Source organism: Sorex fumeus, unplaced genomic scaffold, assembly GCF_029834395.1.
Source record: "Sorex fumeus unplaced genomic scaffold, SorFum_2.1 ptg000047l, whole genome shotgun sequence".
NCBI classification, from domain to species: domain Eukaryota; kingdom Metazoa; phylum Chordata; class Mammalia; order Eulipotyphla; family Soricidae; genus Sorex; species Sorex fumeus.
This window is the reverse complement of record NW_026606104.1, coordinates 35692474-35706985: the sequence shown is the minus strand read 5'-3', so window position 1 is coordinate 35706985 and position 14512 is coordinate 35692474. Positions and strand designations below refer to the sequence as shown.

General features: G+C 55.0%; 1 protein-coding gene across 1 annotated transcript in view; it reads right to left on the bottom strand.

The window, feature by feature from the left end:
* Positions 1-203: 203 nt before the first annotated feature.
* IGSF21 (immunoglobin superfamily member 21) overlaps positions 204-14512 on the bottom strand; it is a 246518-nt gene continuing 232209 nt past the window's right edge. Inside the window, exons 5-10 of the mRNA XM_056123072.1 lie at positions 13585-13700; positions 10747-11221; positions 2190-2275; positions 1690-1882; positions 1323-1361; positions 204-433 (exon numbers count right to left, since the gene is read on the bottom strand). Coding sequence (XP_055979047.1) covers positions 360-433; positions 1323-1361; positions 1690-1882; positions 2190-2275; positions 10747-11221; positions 13585-13700 — 983 coding nt within the window. The 3' untranslated portion in view covers positions 204-359. The remainder of the gene's footprint in view (positions 434-1322; positions 1362-1689; positions 1883-2189; positions 2276-10746; positions 11222-13584; positions 13701-14512) is intronic.

The window sequence follows — 14512 nt, the reverse complement described above, 5'->3', positions numbered from 1 at the left end:
GTGTTACCTGTGTCACTGCCCCACGAGCAGGTGGTGATACTCAGCTTCCTGCAACAATGTCTGATCACTTGCCCACAGCACTGATGACCTGCACCCACCCTCCCACCCCCTGGGACCCTGCCTTCACCCCCCACACCCCTTCCACAGCTGCTATTAGGCTCCTGCCAGAAAGCACGCGAAGAACACAGAGCCACAGACCCAGGTGGGGAAAATTGTTCTGTTTGTTTTAATCAAACCGATTGAAGAAGCCAAGACACGGACAGAAAGAGACTAAGAACCAGACTGGAAATCGTTTAGAAAAGAAATGAAGCTGATGGTGGAGGTGTCAGTGCCGATGGAGTCAGGGCCAGGCCGGGCCTTCACGTCAGCTCCAGGACCACTGTCAGGGCGAGCACCAAGGTGAGCCGGACGCCAGCAGGGCCAGGGACAGAACCTGCGAGGGGCGGGGACAGAGGGACAAAGGGGAGGCTCAGAGCCCATCTCACATACCCGTGAGACATTCTCTGGTGGCACTGGAGGTGCCAAGGTCCCGCCGGGTCTGGGTGCAGAATGGAACTGCACCCACTCTCACCCCCACTTCTCTGGGCTGCACCCACCTCACCGCCACTTCTATGCCCTGGTTCACCTCACTGTGTGACACCGTCACTGCCCTGGGCCTGCTGGTGACCACCAGGACCTTCCAGGACACCTTGGGGTGTGGGAATGGGGCCGTCTGCATGGGACGGTGAGAGTCAGCTCAGCCTGGGAGGACAGAGCCAGCAGGAGGGAAGCGGCATCTGGCCTGAGGGGACAGACTCTGGCCACTGTGTCTATCTTGCACCTGCTATGTGTGGAGAGACCTGGAGCCCCAGAAGGCCACTGGCAATGCTGAGCAGCCCCTCCCCCAGGTGTGCGGGTGCCAGGCAGCAGAGTTCTTTGTGCTCCGAGGGGAGGAGTTTCTGTAGAAAGTGAGGGGGGTCTCTAGAGCATCCCCCAAGATGCCAGGGGTGCAGAGTTCCTCTTTTGTTTTTCCTTTTTGGGTCACACACAGCAATGCTCAGGGGTTACTTCTGGCAGTGCTCAGGGAACCATATGGGATGCTGGGGATCGAACCTGGGTTGGCTGCGTGCAAGGCAAACGCCCTATACCCGCTGTGCTATCGCTCCAGCTCCCAGAGTCCCTCCTTATTGGCCAAATGCGCACACCTGGCCACCTCGACCAACCAGAACTCTGCCTAACTAGTGGACAGTTGCCAGTCCCCCGCGAGTTCAAGAGTATACACAGGTGTTGGTGGTGATGGTGGGTGTCTAGAGCTTCATAGCCTTGGAATGGGGGAAACTTACCATTGGAGTCCTCTGTTCCTCTCGGGATATTTGGGTTTTCTGTTGGGGAGAACAGAGAGTGGAAGCACTGGGATCAGGGAAACATGCCTTCTTTTGTCCCGCACCTGCCCCATGCTGAGTCAGTCAGCTGAGAGGCCTCTGCGAGCCGGGAGCCCCATTCTACAGATGGAGAAACTGAGGGAGGGGAAGAATTGCCCTGAGGCTGCCCGGCTGCTAAGGGGTGCATCTGTGGTCTGGACGCCAAACTCTGGGGCTCAAACACCATCAATAGCTGTTACTAGGGAACTAAAGAGTGCCTGGCAGTGGCTCTCTCCTGTTCGGGCCCACCCTAGGGGCGACCCCATCCCAGCAGGGCACCACAGCATACCGAACACGATGAGCCGGGTGTGGGTGTCGGTGGAGCCCAGTGGGTTCTGGGCAGTGCAGCGGTACATGGACCCGTTGAGCTCGGCGGGCACACGCTCCAGCACCAGCTCCTTTCCCGAGAACTCGGTGCTGCCGTCCAGAAGGCGGCTGCCCACCCGAGTCCACGTGAACAGCGGCTCCGGGAAGACTTCGTTCTGTGGGTCAGAGCAGGGGGCTGGGGTGAGTACACAGACCCGACAGGACTCTGTCACCCCGCAGGTCTGGAGGTGAGTGGGTGATGCCCAGACCAGGGAGAGGGAGCACCCGGGAACTGGAATGTTTTGTTCCAGGATCTCCGGCCAACAGCACTTACTGTTCCTCATCAGAGCCATTTCTGCTGACCAGGGGACACACCTTGGCCGTGCTGGAGGTCAAGGGAAGGGGCTCAGGGTAGACTGCTCCAGGCTTGGGTGCTCTGAACCCCCCCTCCCGTCCCACTTTCCCTGTTTGGAGGAGGCTGACCTGAAATCCGTGGACCAGGATCCGCACAGTGTCCCCGACACGGGCTCGGCTGGGCGTCATCATGATTTTCGGTCCTTTGGGGGCAACTGTGGGTAGAGGAAGACCAGGTCAGAGAGGTGCACAGGTGTGGGGAAGGTGGGCTGAGTGAGGGAAGGAAGAGCTGAAACCAGAAAGGCAACTTCCAACCATAGAGTGGGGATTCCCAGGATGCTCTGCCTTGGAGCTGGGCGTGAGAAGGGGGCTCATTCAGTCATTCCTGCTACCTGCAATCATTCATTCCCCGCTGCCTGCACTCATGGCCCCCTCCATTCCTAGGTGGATCCCTGTAGTGCAGGCACCTGGGGATTCAGCACATGGACCTTGCCCCTGTAGGTCCATGCACATGGGGGTGAAGGGCACGGCCATTCCAGAGATGTCAGAGGCTGGTGGAGACAGGATGCAGAGGGTGATGCTGAGAGACAGCTCAGTGGCTTGTGGGTACAACCCCCAGCTGCAAGGGCATGGAGTACCGCAGACTCCCTCTTGCACTGAAGGTCTTCAGGCCGTTCTGACTCCCAATGTGCAGCTGAGTTGACTGAGACCCAGAGAGAGGGACTTGGCCGAGGTCACAGAGCAAGGGAGTGAGTCAGGACCAAACTTCAGGTGTCCTCACTCTTGCTCCAGATGTCCTGCTCCCTGCTCAGGCGATGGCCCAGTGGGCTGAGTGCATGCGTGGCACTAGGTTTGACCCTGGGCACTGCATGGTCCCAAGTGAGCACCGCCAGGAGTGACCAAGCCAGATCATACCCAGCTCATTGGCACAAATGAAGACTTTGTGGAATCTCATGATTGGGGAAGGGGCAGCCCAGCTCTTCCTCTTGTCCTCTGTTTCACTCCCCCGTATCACTCCTTGTCCATGACACTTTCCCCAGCTGAGACAGACTTTCCAAAAGCACTGTCTCCACACCATGGGTGGAATGGCCCTTCAAGTTCCAAGTTGGGAAACTGAGGCCCATGAGGATCAGGAGGGCTCCAGGGGACTCCCAGAGTCTGTTGTCCATGCTGCCCAGACCAGGGTTCTTACCCCCACTCATTTGATCATTTGTTCACTTCTTCCCCCGCCCCCCCCCCCCCCAATCAACATGGAATTACTGAGACTGGAATAATAGTATAGCAGATAGGGTGCTTGCCTTGCACATAGCTGACCTGGTTCGATTCCCAGCACCCGTATGATTCCACCTCCCCACCCCCAACCCCGCCTCAGCTGCCAGAAGTGATCAATTCCCTTAGAGCAGAGCCAGGAGTAAACCTTGGGTGTACTGCCGGGTGTGACCCCAAACAAAACGAAACAAAACAAAACAGCAAGGCATTGTTGAGTCAGCTTAGGGCTGTGCTGAAGCATCATGGGATGACATCAATACACACACAAATCAATGAACCGCCAACTCTGAGGTACTGACAGGGTCCAGCTGGGTGGGGAGGGACAGTTGCTCAGTTGCTTCCATCACCGGCCATGCCAACCCAGACAGGAAGCTCACGGAGGCCCTCAGAGGCCCTGGTGGGAGAAATGGTCAGGGCCTGGTCCTGAGACATGAAGGGCAGACCCCACGGAGCTTCCTGGGTGGGGAGCTCCTATGGGAGTGCCAGGCTGTGCCTTCTCTCCAGCATCTGCGGGGAGGGGAGAGGGAAGCCCTGGGCCAGCTGAGGGACCTCCTTTCCCGCCCTTCCTGGCTCCTTGAGCCTCTCCTCCCCCCTCAGACTCCCACAGTGGAAATCAGAGCAGCCCGCAGCTGTGTGTGCTCTCCCGGGCACTGCCAATTTCGTTTTCTGAGAACAAGACCAAAGGACTATTAATTAATCCGCTAGCAAGACAGCTGATGTGCCCCCCGGGGCTGAGGGAGCTCGGTGGAGGGCGGCGCTGGGTCTGTCTGGAGGAGAGGAGGGGGTGGAAAGGATGGGGTTGCTCTTCTGCCATCGTGTCCTTCAGCAGGAGAAAGGAGCACTGGCCTGGGGGTCCCCAAGCAAGTCCTGTCTTGTGTCCTTGGATGAGTCACTTTTCCTGGCTTTCCCCCACTGCACCAGGGCTCAGTGATGAGTCCTTGCTGTTAGGGATCCAGGAGTCATGTTTGAGGTGGACCCCTGCCAGAGAAATTCCAGGGGCCTGCTGCTCTGCGGGGGCCCCCCTTATGCCTGAAGTCACTGAACCTTTCAAGGTTGACCCTGCAAGGAAGTGAAGGCTTGGGAGGGGACGACCAAGTCACTCTCTCACCTTCTTCATTACATCTCAAAGGCAGTGGTGGTGGATTTGTAGGTGTGAAGCCCTGCCAGGGTTGTTATTCTGTTGGCCCAGCTGTAACCAGCCCTGTCCTGGAGAAGCTGAAGCCAAGAGGCCAAAGACAGACACCCTTGGTATCCTGAGAGATCCGATTCCTTACCACCCCACTGGACCCTGCCTTGGCCCCAGCTCGTGGCTTCAGGCCTGGGCCCGAGTCTCCAGATTCCATGGGTCCTGACAGCTTTCAGCAGGCACCAGGCTCGGCTTCTCACACCCATCCTGGGTCTCCCAAGGCAGCTCATCCAACTCCTGTGGCTTGGCCCGAGGTCACACAAGGGAGTGCTGGGAGCAGTGCTTGATGGCACGGAGGTCTCCAGAGGGAAGTGGGGGGGGGGGGGGGGTTCCTTTTACCGAAGAATCTGCTCACGCCCCTGGCTCCTGGAGACTCCTGTGTGCAGATGACCCCGAGGCCACTGCAGTGGAGATGTGAAGACTTCTGTCTTCCTCTGTCCTGATTCTGGATGTTTCCCACCAACTCTGGCTTTACCGAGACTCCTCCCAGCAACTCCAGTCCCCCTGCTGCCTTGGGGCTTCAGAAGTCAGGCCAACTGCAACCGGCCTCGCACTTCTACCAACACCCTTGAGCCCATTGGCAGCTCCTGGCTGTCAAGCCCTACGGCCCCTTGCCTAGACCGAGAACATAACCCCTTGGAGTAACAGGAAGGGACGTGCTCATCCCCAGGGCTTTCATACCTCTACTGCCCAGGGTACAGAGAAGAGTCAGAGTCCAGGGCCCAGCGAGAGACAACCTCCCTGGCTCTGGCAGGCGACAAAGCCTCAGTCTTCTCATCTGTTTATGGGGCCAGCGGGCTACTCTTGGATCTGAGGAGTTGCTCTGGAGTGAGACTGGGGAGAGGTAGGAGGACTCTGTGCTTTGTGAAGTCCCGGGCATCTGTTCCGTGCCCCAAATCCTGGTAAATGCTGCCCTTCTCTTCTCTCCTGAGTATTCTTCTGAAAGACTTGTAAAACTTCACTTAGATTTCCTTGGGGAACTCTGGGTATTCCCTAAGATAACCACTCACCCATCCACACACTTATCCATCCACCATTCACAGACCATCCAAGCATTCACTCTATCCACTCATTCGCCATTCCGTGATATCACCCACTCATCCACCCAAGCATTCTTTCTACCCATTCATCCACCATTTCACACATCAATTCATCCATTCAAACATTCCTTTTGTCTGTTCATCCTTCTCAACCATTTATCAATCCACATTCCATCTGCCCAGCCCACAAGCGTTCATATCATCCATTCACTTCTCATTCCATACCAGACATCCACCCACCCAGCCATCCATCCATACTCCATCCACTTATCTATTTAGAAGCCTTCCTATTCACTCCATCTGCTCTATCCTACTAGATTTTTTTTTTAAATCTGTGCCAAAGAATACATAGGGCCATGCTGGAGATACTGTGAGAAGTAATATTAGTAGCATATATGCACTATGTCACTCTGCCACTAATACCTTAAATACCCCTTCTTACTTACTCTTTACAACAACCTTGGATTATTAAATATCTATCAAATAATAGTCAGAAACTGTTGAGCCCTGTACCACATAACCCAGGTAGATAAAGACTCCACCCATATGTACATTTTTTTTGGCTTTTTGGGTCACACCCAGCGATACACAGAGGTCACTCCTGGCTCTGTACTCAGGAATTATTCCTGGTGGTGCTCAGGGGACCATATGGAATGCTGGGAGTCGAACCCGGGTCAGCCACGTGCAACTCCCTACCCGCTGTGCTGTTGCTCCAGCCCCTATACATACTTTCAATAAAATTCAATGCTTAGAAAGCAAAGCAAGGCAAGGAGTTGTTGCTAGGGCTGGAGGAAAAGTGTGTTTGATATAGGTGGTTCAAAGAAGGACACTCTGAGTAAAAGATTTGAGGGGAGATGTGAAGAATGAAGTGATTGAAGTGATCTGGTTTAAGATGATTTTAGGCAGAAAGAAAAAACCCGTGCAAAGTCCCAGAGGTGGGTCTGAGCTGGATAAATCCACAGCTGCATAAATGAAGCAGAGGGAAGAATGACGGGGGAGTTCCACTGGGGGGTTGCTTCTAAATGTGATGGCAGTGACACCGGGAGAAGCACCACTGAGTATTCAACTTGACCCATCTGAATAAGTATCGATGGCCAAGTTACCACCGTCTCAACCGACTCCAGAATGCTCCCACGACTCTAGAACATTTCCTGATGCCTTGTTCCAGTTCCTTCTCACTCTCCTCTGTCCGAATTGCTAGGACCAGAAATGAGATTTATGTTCCAGAAGTTCATAGAAATGGAACCATGTGGTGTGTATTCTGGGCCTCTTTCACGCATCCTGTTTCCAAGCTCCATCCTTGTGGCTGAGTGTGTCCGGAGTTCAGGCACCTACATTAGTGAGAAATTCAATGTCTACCTGCAGGTAGACATGAGTTATGCTCAGCTGCATCCTTGCCCATCCACTTTCCAAATTATGGACATTTGGGCTATTCACAGCGTTGACTGATACTGTTATAGATAAAGTTGCTGTGAGTGTTCATAATTAAATCCATGCAAACGTAGCTTTTCCTCTCTCTTAGGTAAATATTTAGGAGTAAAAATGTTGGGCCCTGACGTGGAGGCATTTTTATCTTGGTAAGAAACTACAAACCAAAATAGTAGAGCTGTAGTATACTTCTACTGGCAATGCGCGAGAGTTCAGATTGTTTTATATCCTTGCTGGTATTGGGTATTATCATTTTTTTCCCATTGTGATATAGTACCTGAGGTCTTAATTCTTCATCCTTGATGAAATCCTGGCCATTTCTCTATGCTGATGGGACCACTTGTGTCTCTCCTTTAAAATTGAGTTGCCTTGTCATTACTGACCCGTTGTCATATTTTTTATACATTCTGGATACACGCACACTTTGTCCTATTTTTACATGAGGAGTATTTCTCTCTCAGCATGTACTTTCATTTTCTTAAAATTGTCTTGAACAGAAGATTTGAATTTTGATTAAGGCCAATTTGCCACTTTTCAATTTTTCGTTTAGTGTGTTCAGTGACCTCCTTAAGGAAGCCTTGCCTGTTTCAGTGTCACAAAGAAACGTCCCTGTTTTGTTCTAGATGTTTTCTGATGCTAGTTTTATGTTGTGATCGGTGACTCATCTCAAATTCATTCTTGTGCGTCATTCATTTCTTGTGCGTCTGTGAGGTGAAGGTCCAGGCTCATTTCCCACTTGGGTTTATCCACTTCTGCAGGGGCATTTGCTTAGAAAGAATTCTCTCTCTCATCGAACGGCCTGGGGTCATGGTCAAAAATCAACGGACTCTGCAGGCAGGACGCTCTCTGGATTATGCCATTTCATCAATCTTGGATTGATTCACCCACTGGAGGGCTTTGGGGGAGGGGGTGTCCGTGGGTCATGATCTGATTTGTCTTTTCAGAGCTCAGTCAGGGGGCAGAACAGTCTCCTTGGGAGTCTGGAATAACATAATCCAGGCATGGACAGGAAGTGCTTGGATCGAGGGGTCAGAAAGGAACCACCTGGATTCTCTGAGGGGTTGGGATTCTCAGTGCTTGAGCAGCGGGGGCTCGTGGAGAGCTTGGAGGTAGGATTTGGGAGAAAAGTGGAGACAGGCCTCCAGTTTGGCCCACAGGAGTCCTGGAGTAGCTGCCTGCTGAGCTAAGGTCTAGAGCCTTCCAAGACTCCTTGGGGGCGGGGATCTGAGCCCGCTATATCTTCCACTCAGCAACAGCAGCCAAGGGCCCAGGTTAGGAGACAAGCCCCACTCAGCTGACCTGACCTTCAACGTCCCCATCAGGTGCTCGAACCCTGTGGGGTCAGCACCATCTCATGCTTTCATGCCATGAGACAGGTATAGGAGGCCCCTCTGCACCAGTCTTGGTTCCCAGTGCCCTGTGAACCCAGTGGGAAGGCTGGAGGGCCCAGAGCAAGGGGTGGGGTGCTGGTAAGGTGGGAGAATTGAGGGGGCCTGGCTTAGGCCTGGCTCAGGTCCTGGCCTGATTGGTAACTCTGAAGTATCTATGGGGGCGCCAAGCTATGCCTAGGGGTCATCCTATGCCAGCTGGTGGCTGTGTAGGGGTGTAGAGAAGGCACAGGGTCACACCAGGAGCCTGACTCTACACCTTTTCATGTACTTGGGCCACTTCACCTCCTGGGCTGCTGTCTGTGATTGGGGCTCACGGGGCACCTACCCCTTACCAAGTCTACATGAGGGGATTGGCAGGACAGTGACACAGTGGTCCTGGTGCACAGCAGGGCTGGTAAACGCTAGCCTGTGTCCTTTATTTCTGGGTGGGCTGGGGCCTGTGGGGTTTGGACGGCCAGTGAGGGGTCTTCAGGGACCTTGATGATGGTTCAGTGGTTAGGTCGACCCTAGGAGAGCCGGTTTTGCTGCTTAGGAAGTGGTGATTTGGGCAAGGGGCTTCTCCACCACAAACTTGCTGTAGTCGGTGTGAATGGGGTGGGTTGGCTTACTTCTCTCCGTGGCAAATCTTCTTGGCTCCCAGCAGCTGCTCTGCCAGGCCCTTTAACTTGGTATTTGGGGTAGAGGTAGGCTGCAGCACTTGCTGGAAACAGGGGCTCTTGGGAGCCCCGCGGCAGGCTATAGCCGTACCCTGTGCTCTGTCCGAGAGGGCAAGGGTGATAAGGGCCTGTGCGTGGCCCGGGCAGGCCTCACCTCTGCTGGACAATACTCCAGAATGCACTGCTGAGGCCACAGACCAAGGTCCAAAGGGTCTCAGGAAAGGAGGACAGCAGGGGTCAGCATGCCCACTGCCCCACCTTTGCCCACAACAGTACCCCAAGCTGGCTGGAGTGGTCTCGGTGCTAGGAGAGAAGTTTCTCCACATCTTGACTCAACAGGGAGGAGATAGGAATGGAGGGGCGACTCGGAACTCAGTGTTCTGCTCTGGGGGCCGCAGCTGGAGTTCTGTGACGGAGATTGAGCTATGAGCTGTCTGGGCATCCTGGTCCTGCCTCCCTTCCCTTCTCTGCCCACTCAACAAGGTTAGCATCGTACCAGAAACTAGTCATCGATCCCTGCAAGGGGCCGCGTGTTCCCGACCCCCAATCTAGCAAAACTTCCTGTGACCTTTAAGACTCCTGATCCACCAGAAGACCCTCCCTCTCCCTTTGTCTGTGGCCCCCCGGATAGATCCCCTGAGCTCTAGGTCTTTTGTTCCCCCACTCCACTTCCTCTATATGTTCTAACTGGGATCTGGAGGGTCTTCTTGACCTTCCTAAGACCTACCTGGACAACCCCAGTGCTCAGGGGTGGAGCATAGGCCTAGAAGCACCCCTGGGCTCCATCCAGACATCAATAGGACAGAGACGTCAGTTCTGAGGGTCTTTCTCTTGTCCAGCACACCACCCTAGGCTGTCCACTTTCTGGGTCAATCTTGAAGATCACTCTTTCTAACGTGGATCCAGTGGAACTTCTCCATTTCCGCATTCTTGAACCTGGTGGCCCAACTCCCCTGCACACTTTGGTTCCTGACAACAATCTCCTCCAACCACCAAGATTTGGCCTCCACCCAGCAGATACTCCAGTGCCTGCTATTAGTCCCCCAGATTCTCCAAGCCAGTTCAGTAAACCTTGTTGAGAACTCCGGCTCTCAGGGGCCAGGAGGGGGCTTAAAGGACTCGCAGGCAGGAGCCCTGCCTTTCACTTCTGGCACTGCATGATTCCCCAAGCCCTCTGAGTGTGGCCAGAAGCAGAAAAAGAGAAGAAGCAGAAGCAGAAGTGAAATTGAAGAGAAGGAGAAAGAGAAGAAGGAGAAGAAAGAGGAGAAAGAAGGAGAAGAAAGAGGAGGAGAAAGATTGAGACGGAGGAGGAGAAGGAGGAGAAGAAGGAGAAGGAGGAGGAGAAGGATGAAGAGGAGAAAGAAAAAAGGGGTAGAAGGAGAAGAAGGAAGAAGGAGAAGGAGGAGGAGCTAGAAAGATAGTTCCAATGGCAGAGGACGTGTCCAATGTGTGCAGCTCTGAGTTGGATCTCCATCACCGTGTTCAACACGAAGAGCTCTACCAGGCGTGGCCCCAGTGGCCCCCAACACCCAGGCCCCAGCACTGGGCTGCCGGATCCAGCAGGGAACCAGATGGTATTCCTGCCAGGCTGAGCTGCATTCAAGCGGCCCCTGTGAAACCCCCAGATGCCCAGCCTGAACCCTGAGCTGCTGCTGGCTCCCTGACCTCCTGTCTCTATGGCGGCCAGCAGCCCTGAGTCCCAGTTCCAGGCCTTACCCAGCGTGACCTCTGCCTGCATGGGCATGGACAGAGCCGGGTGCTTGACCTCGCAGCTGAAGAGAGCCTCGTTGTCGATCTGCGGGTTGAGCGTCCAGGTGAGCAGGGCACGCACCTCCACCGTGCCGTCGCTGCCCGGCGAGTGGCTGTGGCGCAGGAAGTAGACTGGTTCGGCGCTGTGCACCCAGCGGGGGAACTCGCGGCTCACCACGGTCTCCGGGATGTTCTCGGTGGTGGGCTGCAGGAGGACGCTGGGATTCTGGGTCAGGCCACGGGAGGGTCGCTCTGTGGAGGGGTGCCCCGCCCGGTTCTCAGCGTCCAGCAGGGACAGTGACCTCTGCATCTTGGTGTCATCCAAGTCCCGGTGCAGGAGGCTCCGGAAGGGCCTGCTGTCGTGGAGGGGGCCGGAGTTGGCCAGCGGCGGCTCAGAGAGGGGCACCGCATCGATGGGCTCCCCGTCGCGCTTGAAATAGACCTGAAATTGCAAGAAGGGCGTGGGGGATTCTGGCTGGGTGAATCTGAACCCCCTGTCCCTCCCCATGGAACCACACTTCCAGACACCCTTCCTTCCAGGTGGATTCACCTTTCTCTCCCCCACCCCAGTACCCTGGAAGCGGGGGATCAGCTCTGCTCCATGGGAGATGCCCTGAGCCTGTTTGCACTGCTTACTACGGGCTGAGTCCTCTTGAGTTCCCAACTTGTAGTGGGGCTCAGGGATGACTTCTGGCACTATTGGGTGCCAGGAAACGAGGTACAGAACCAGGGGGGCAGGACATGGCCCAGGCCTCCACCTGGTCTCCGAGGGGGTGCTCCGGGCACAAGGGGTGGAGGTCCAAGCAAAGCAGGGGAGACAGCAGTGGAAAGGCAGGGAGGTGGAGGGGCGTGGGGAGAGAGAGAAGGAGGTCAGATTTTTGGAGTCTGAAGATGGAGCCACTGGGGGAGAGAGGGATAGGGGAAGGGGAGGGAGAAGGACCAGGCTTCCTCTCCTCCATTTCTCGACTAATGGGGAAATTCAAGTTTCGAACTGCGGCATTTAATTTAATTTGCAATCTTTTTATTTTGATACCTGCGCCCAGGGGCCCGTGGGGATTGGGGGTTATTTATTTTTTCTTTTTTAAAAAAATAAATCAGGTAAATAAATCAATGGGAGAAGGGAGAAAGGCGGGTAGGAGGCAGCTCTCTGGAGCTTTTTAGGGGAGGGGGAAGGAGAGGCAGATATGGGGAGGGGCAGGGGAGTGGGGAAGACTGGGAGGGCGGTGGGGAGGGAGGGGGGAGGTGCGGGTGTGGATGGGAGGTGGCCAATCTGTCAGAGTGTGGAGTGCCAACAACGAACACTGTCTGTGCAAACAATAGCCTACTTTGGGTTCTTTTCCTTCCTTTTCTCTCTCTCTCTTTTTTTTTTTTTTTGGAAGAGGGCTTCAAAAGCAGGTTTGTAATTTATATCAAAGAATTCTTTCAAGTTTTGATGTCCCAGGCAAACGTCAGCTGCCTGGAATGTGGGGAGATAAGGATCGTTTGCATATATTTATAGAGAGAGATGGATATTTTATTGCCACATCTTAAATGGCAGCAGCAGATCGGCGTGTCGGAGGCGGGGGTGCCCCTGTCCCAGGGCCGGGGCTATGGGGAGGCTTTCTTTGTGTTCAGAAAACCAATTACTGCTGAGGGAAAGAGCAGCCTGCCTGATTTCAGGGAGACCGGACTTCTCCGAGGCTCCGAAGGGGAAGGGTTGGGCCATGTCCAGCTCTCTACTTGCCGACTTTGGAGCTGGCTTTGTTAACTCACTTCCTGGGGACTCCAAAGTGTGGGTAGAAGGAGGGGAGGTCCCCAAAGTCCGGTCTCTGTACCCTGGTCCCACCCCAACATTTCCCTGGGTTCCATACCTGTTTATTGTTCTCTTCTGGGCTTTTGTGGGCCCAGATCTGGGGTGCAACTGTCTGGGGGCCAACCACAGCCCTGGACCATACACTTGGCGGGGGGGACAATTAGATTCCGGAATGATGCGAGCCCTTGCGACTCCCCATTCTCCCGGCTCCACCCTCCCTCCCTCATCCCGAGAACTGTGAAACCCCTCAAGCTTGAAGCTCTAAACAGCTCATGTGTCTGACATGGATCTGTGGTTCATAGGTTCTCGCTGTGGTTCCACTGAGGATCTGCAGGGATCAGTCAAGAGGCGACCTGCTTTCCTTCACCTCTGGGTGTTTCCTGTATGGAGCATCTCACCCAGACCAGACCAGCCTGCCCTTCTCAAAGCTTCAAACCTTTTCACTTGCCTACCCCCCCAAACCTCTTGACAGAACCGAGGAGCAGAGGGGAAGAACTCCTCTCAGGGTCCCTCAGGGCATGCGGGGCTAGAACCCCGCTCTGCAGATACAGCCGTGTCCACTCCCGCAAACCAGTGGAGATGGACCTCAGTGCAATGAGGCTACAGTTAAGGATAGGTCAAAACGGGATTCCTTTCCTTATTTCCCTTCTCTGCAGTAGACTTGGGGCCCAAGGACATGGACTTGACCCCAGATCTCCCTGGAACACAGTGGGTCCTGTCCCCTCTCTGGACCCCGGTGGTCTTCACGCTACTCAGTCACTGGGGTGGGGCATGCTTGGGGTCGGGCTGCCCTACAAATGCTCCTCTGGTGTGCTGCTAGAATTCTGGGATTCAAGAGATGTGAGGGTTCTCAGCAGCTGGGCAAACAGGAGCAAGAGGGCCACAAGGACGTGTGGGTGGGTCAGGGTGTGAATGGCATCATCTAAGGCAACTGGGGGTCCCTCTTCCTCCATTTCCATCAGCTACCCCCGAGAAGCCACAGAGAAGGGACTAGGCACCCAGCGGGCACTCACCATGGGCGCTGGTTTCCCTCCAGACACGATGCAAACCAGCGTGAAGTTCTGGGCTTGGTATCGACTGAAGGGGGCTGGCGTGTCCGCGGCCACCACTTCAATGGAGGTGGGAGGAGCTGCCGGAGGGAAGCAAAGGGAGGCACAGCTTAGTGGAAGGACATGGACGGTGCCCTGGTCTCCTCAGGGGGGCAAGTGGCACCGCCTGTAGTGAGAAGGGTGTCCCTGGGGGGAGAGATGGGATTCACCCTCGCAGGGGCTGTGTAGCCTGGTGGAAGATGCATGGGAATCACAGGGTTCATTGTCAGGTGCAGACCCAGGGTGCAGAACAGAGTAACCAGCACCCCAGGCAAAGGTGGCCTCTGCTCAAGCCAGGACACCAACCCCGTGTGGTGAGCCACGAAAGCAACCAGAGGGGGAGGATACGCACACAGCAGGTGGAAGAAAGAGGCGTGTGCAAATTCTACAGGCAGAGTTGGAGAGAGGAAGGGCCGGAACGCACGCTTTGCACACAGGAGGCCCAGGCCCAGTTCCTGTCATCAAGGTTCCCCTGAACACACTTGGGAGTGAGCCCCCCCACCCAGCACCAAGAAGGGAAGAGGCCCTGAGCACTGCTGAGTGTGTCTACCACCACACCCCCCTTTCCCCCAACTAAAAATCAGTAAATAAGGCCAGGCCAGGACCGATGAGAAACAGGCCACAGTGTGGGAATGAAAGCCAGGGGGATGTGGTGCCTGGTGGGGTGGGGTGCATGGGGCAGACGCGTAGGACACATGAGGATGGCAGCTGGGATCGTCCGTGGGTGCCAGAGCCTTTCCCTACCCCCTCACAGGGACCCAACATCACATTTCCAGGGACTTTGTGAATTTGTGGCTGAACAGGGTTGAGCTTGAAGCAGGCTCTGGTGGGTGTCATGTCCCCACCATCCACG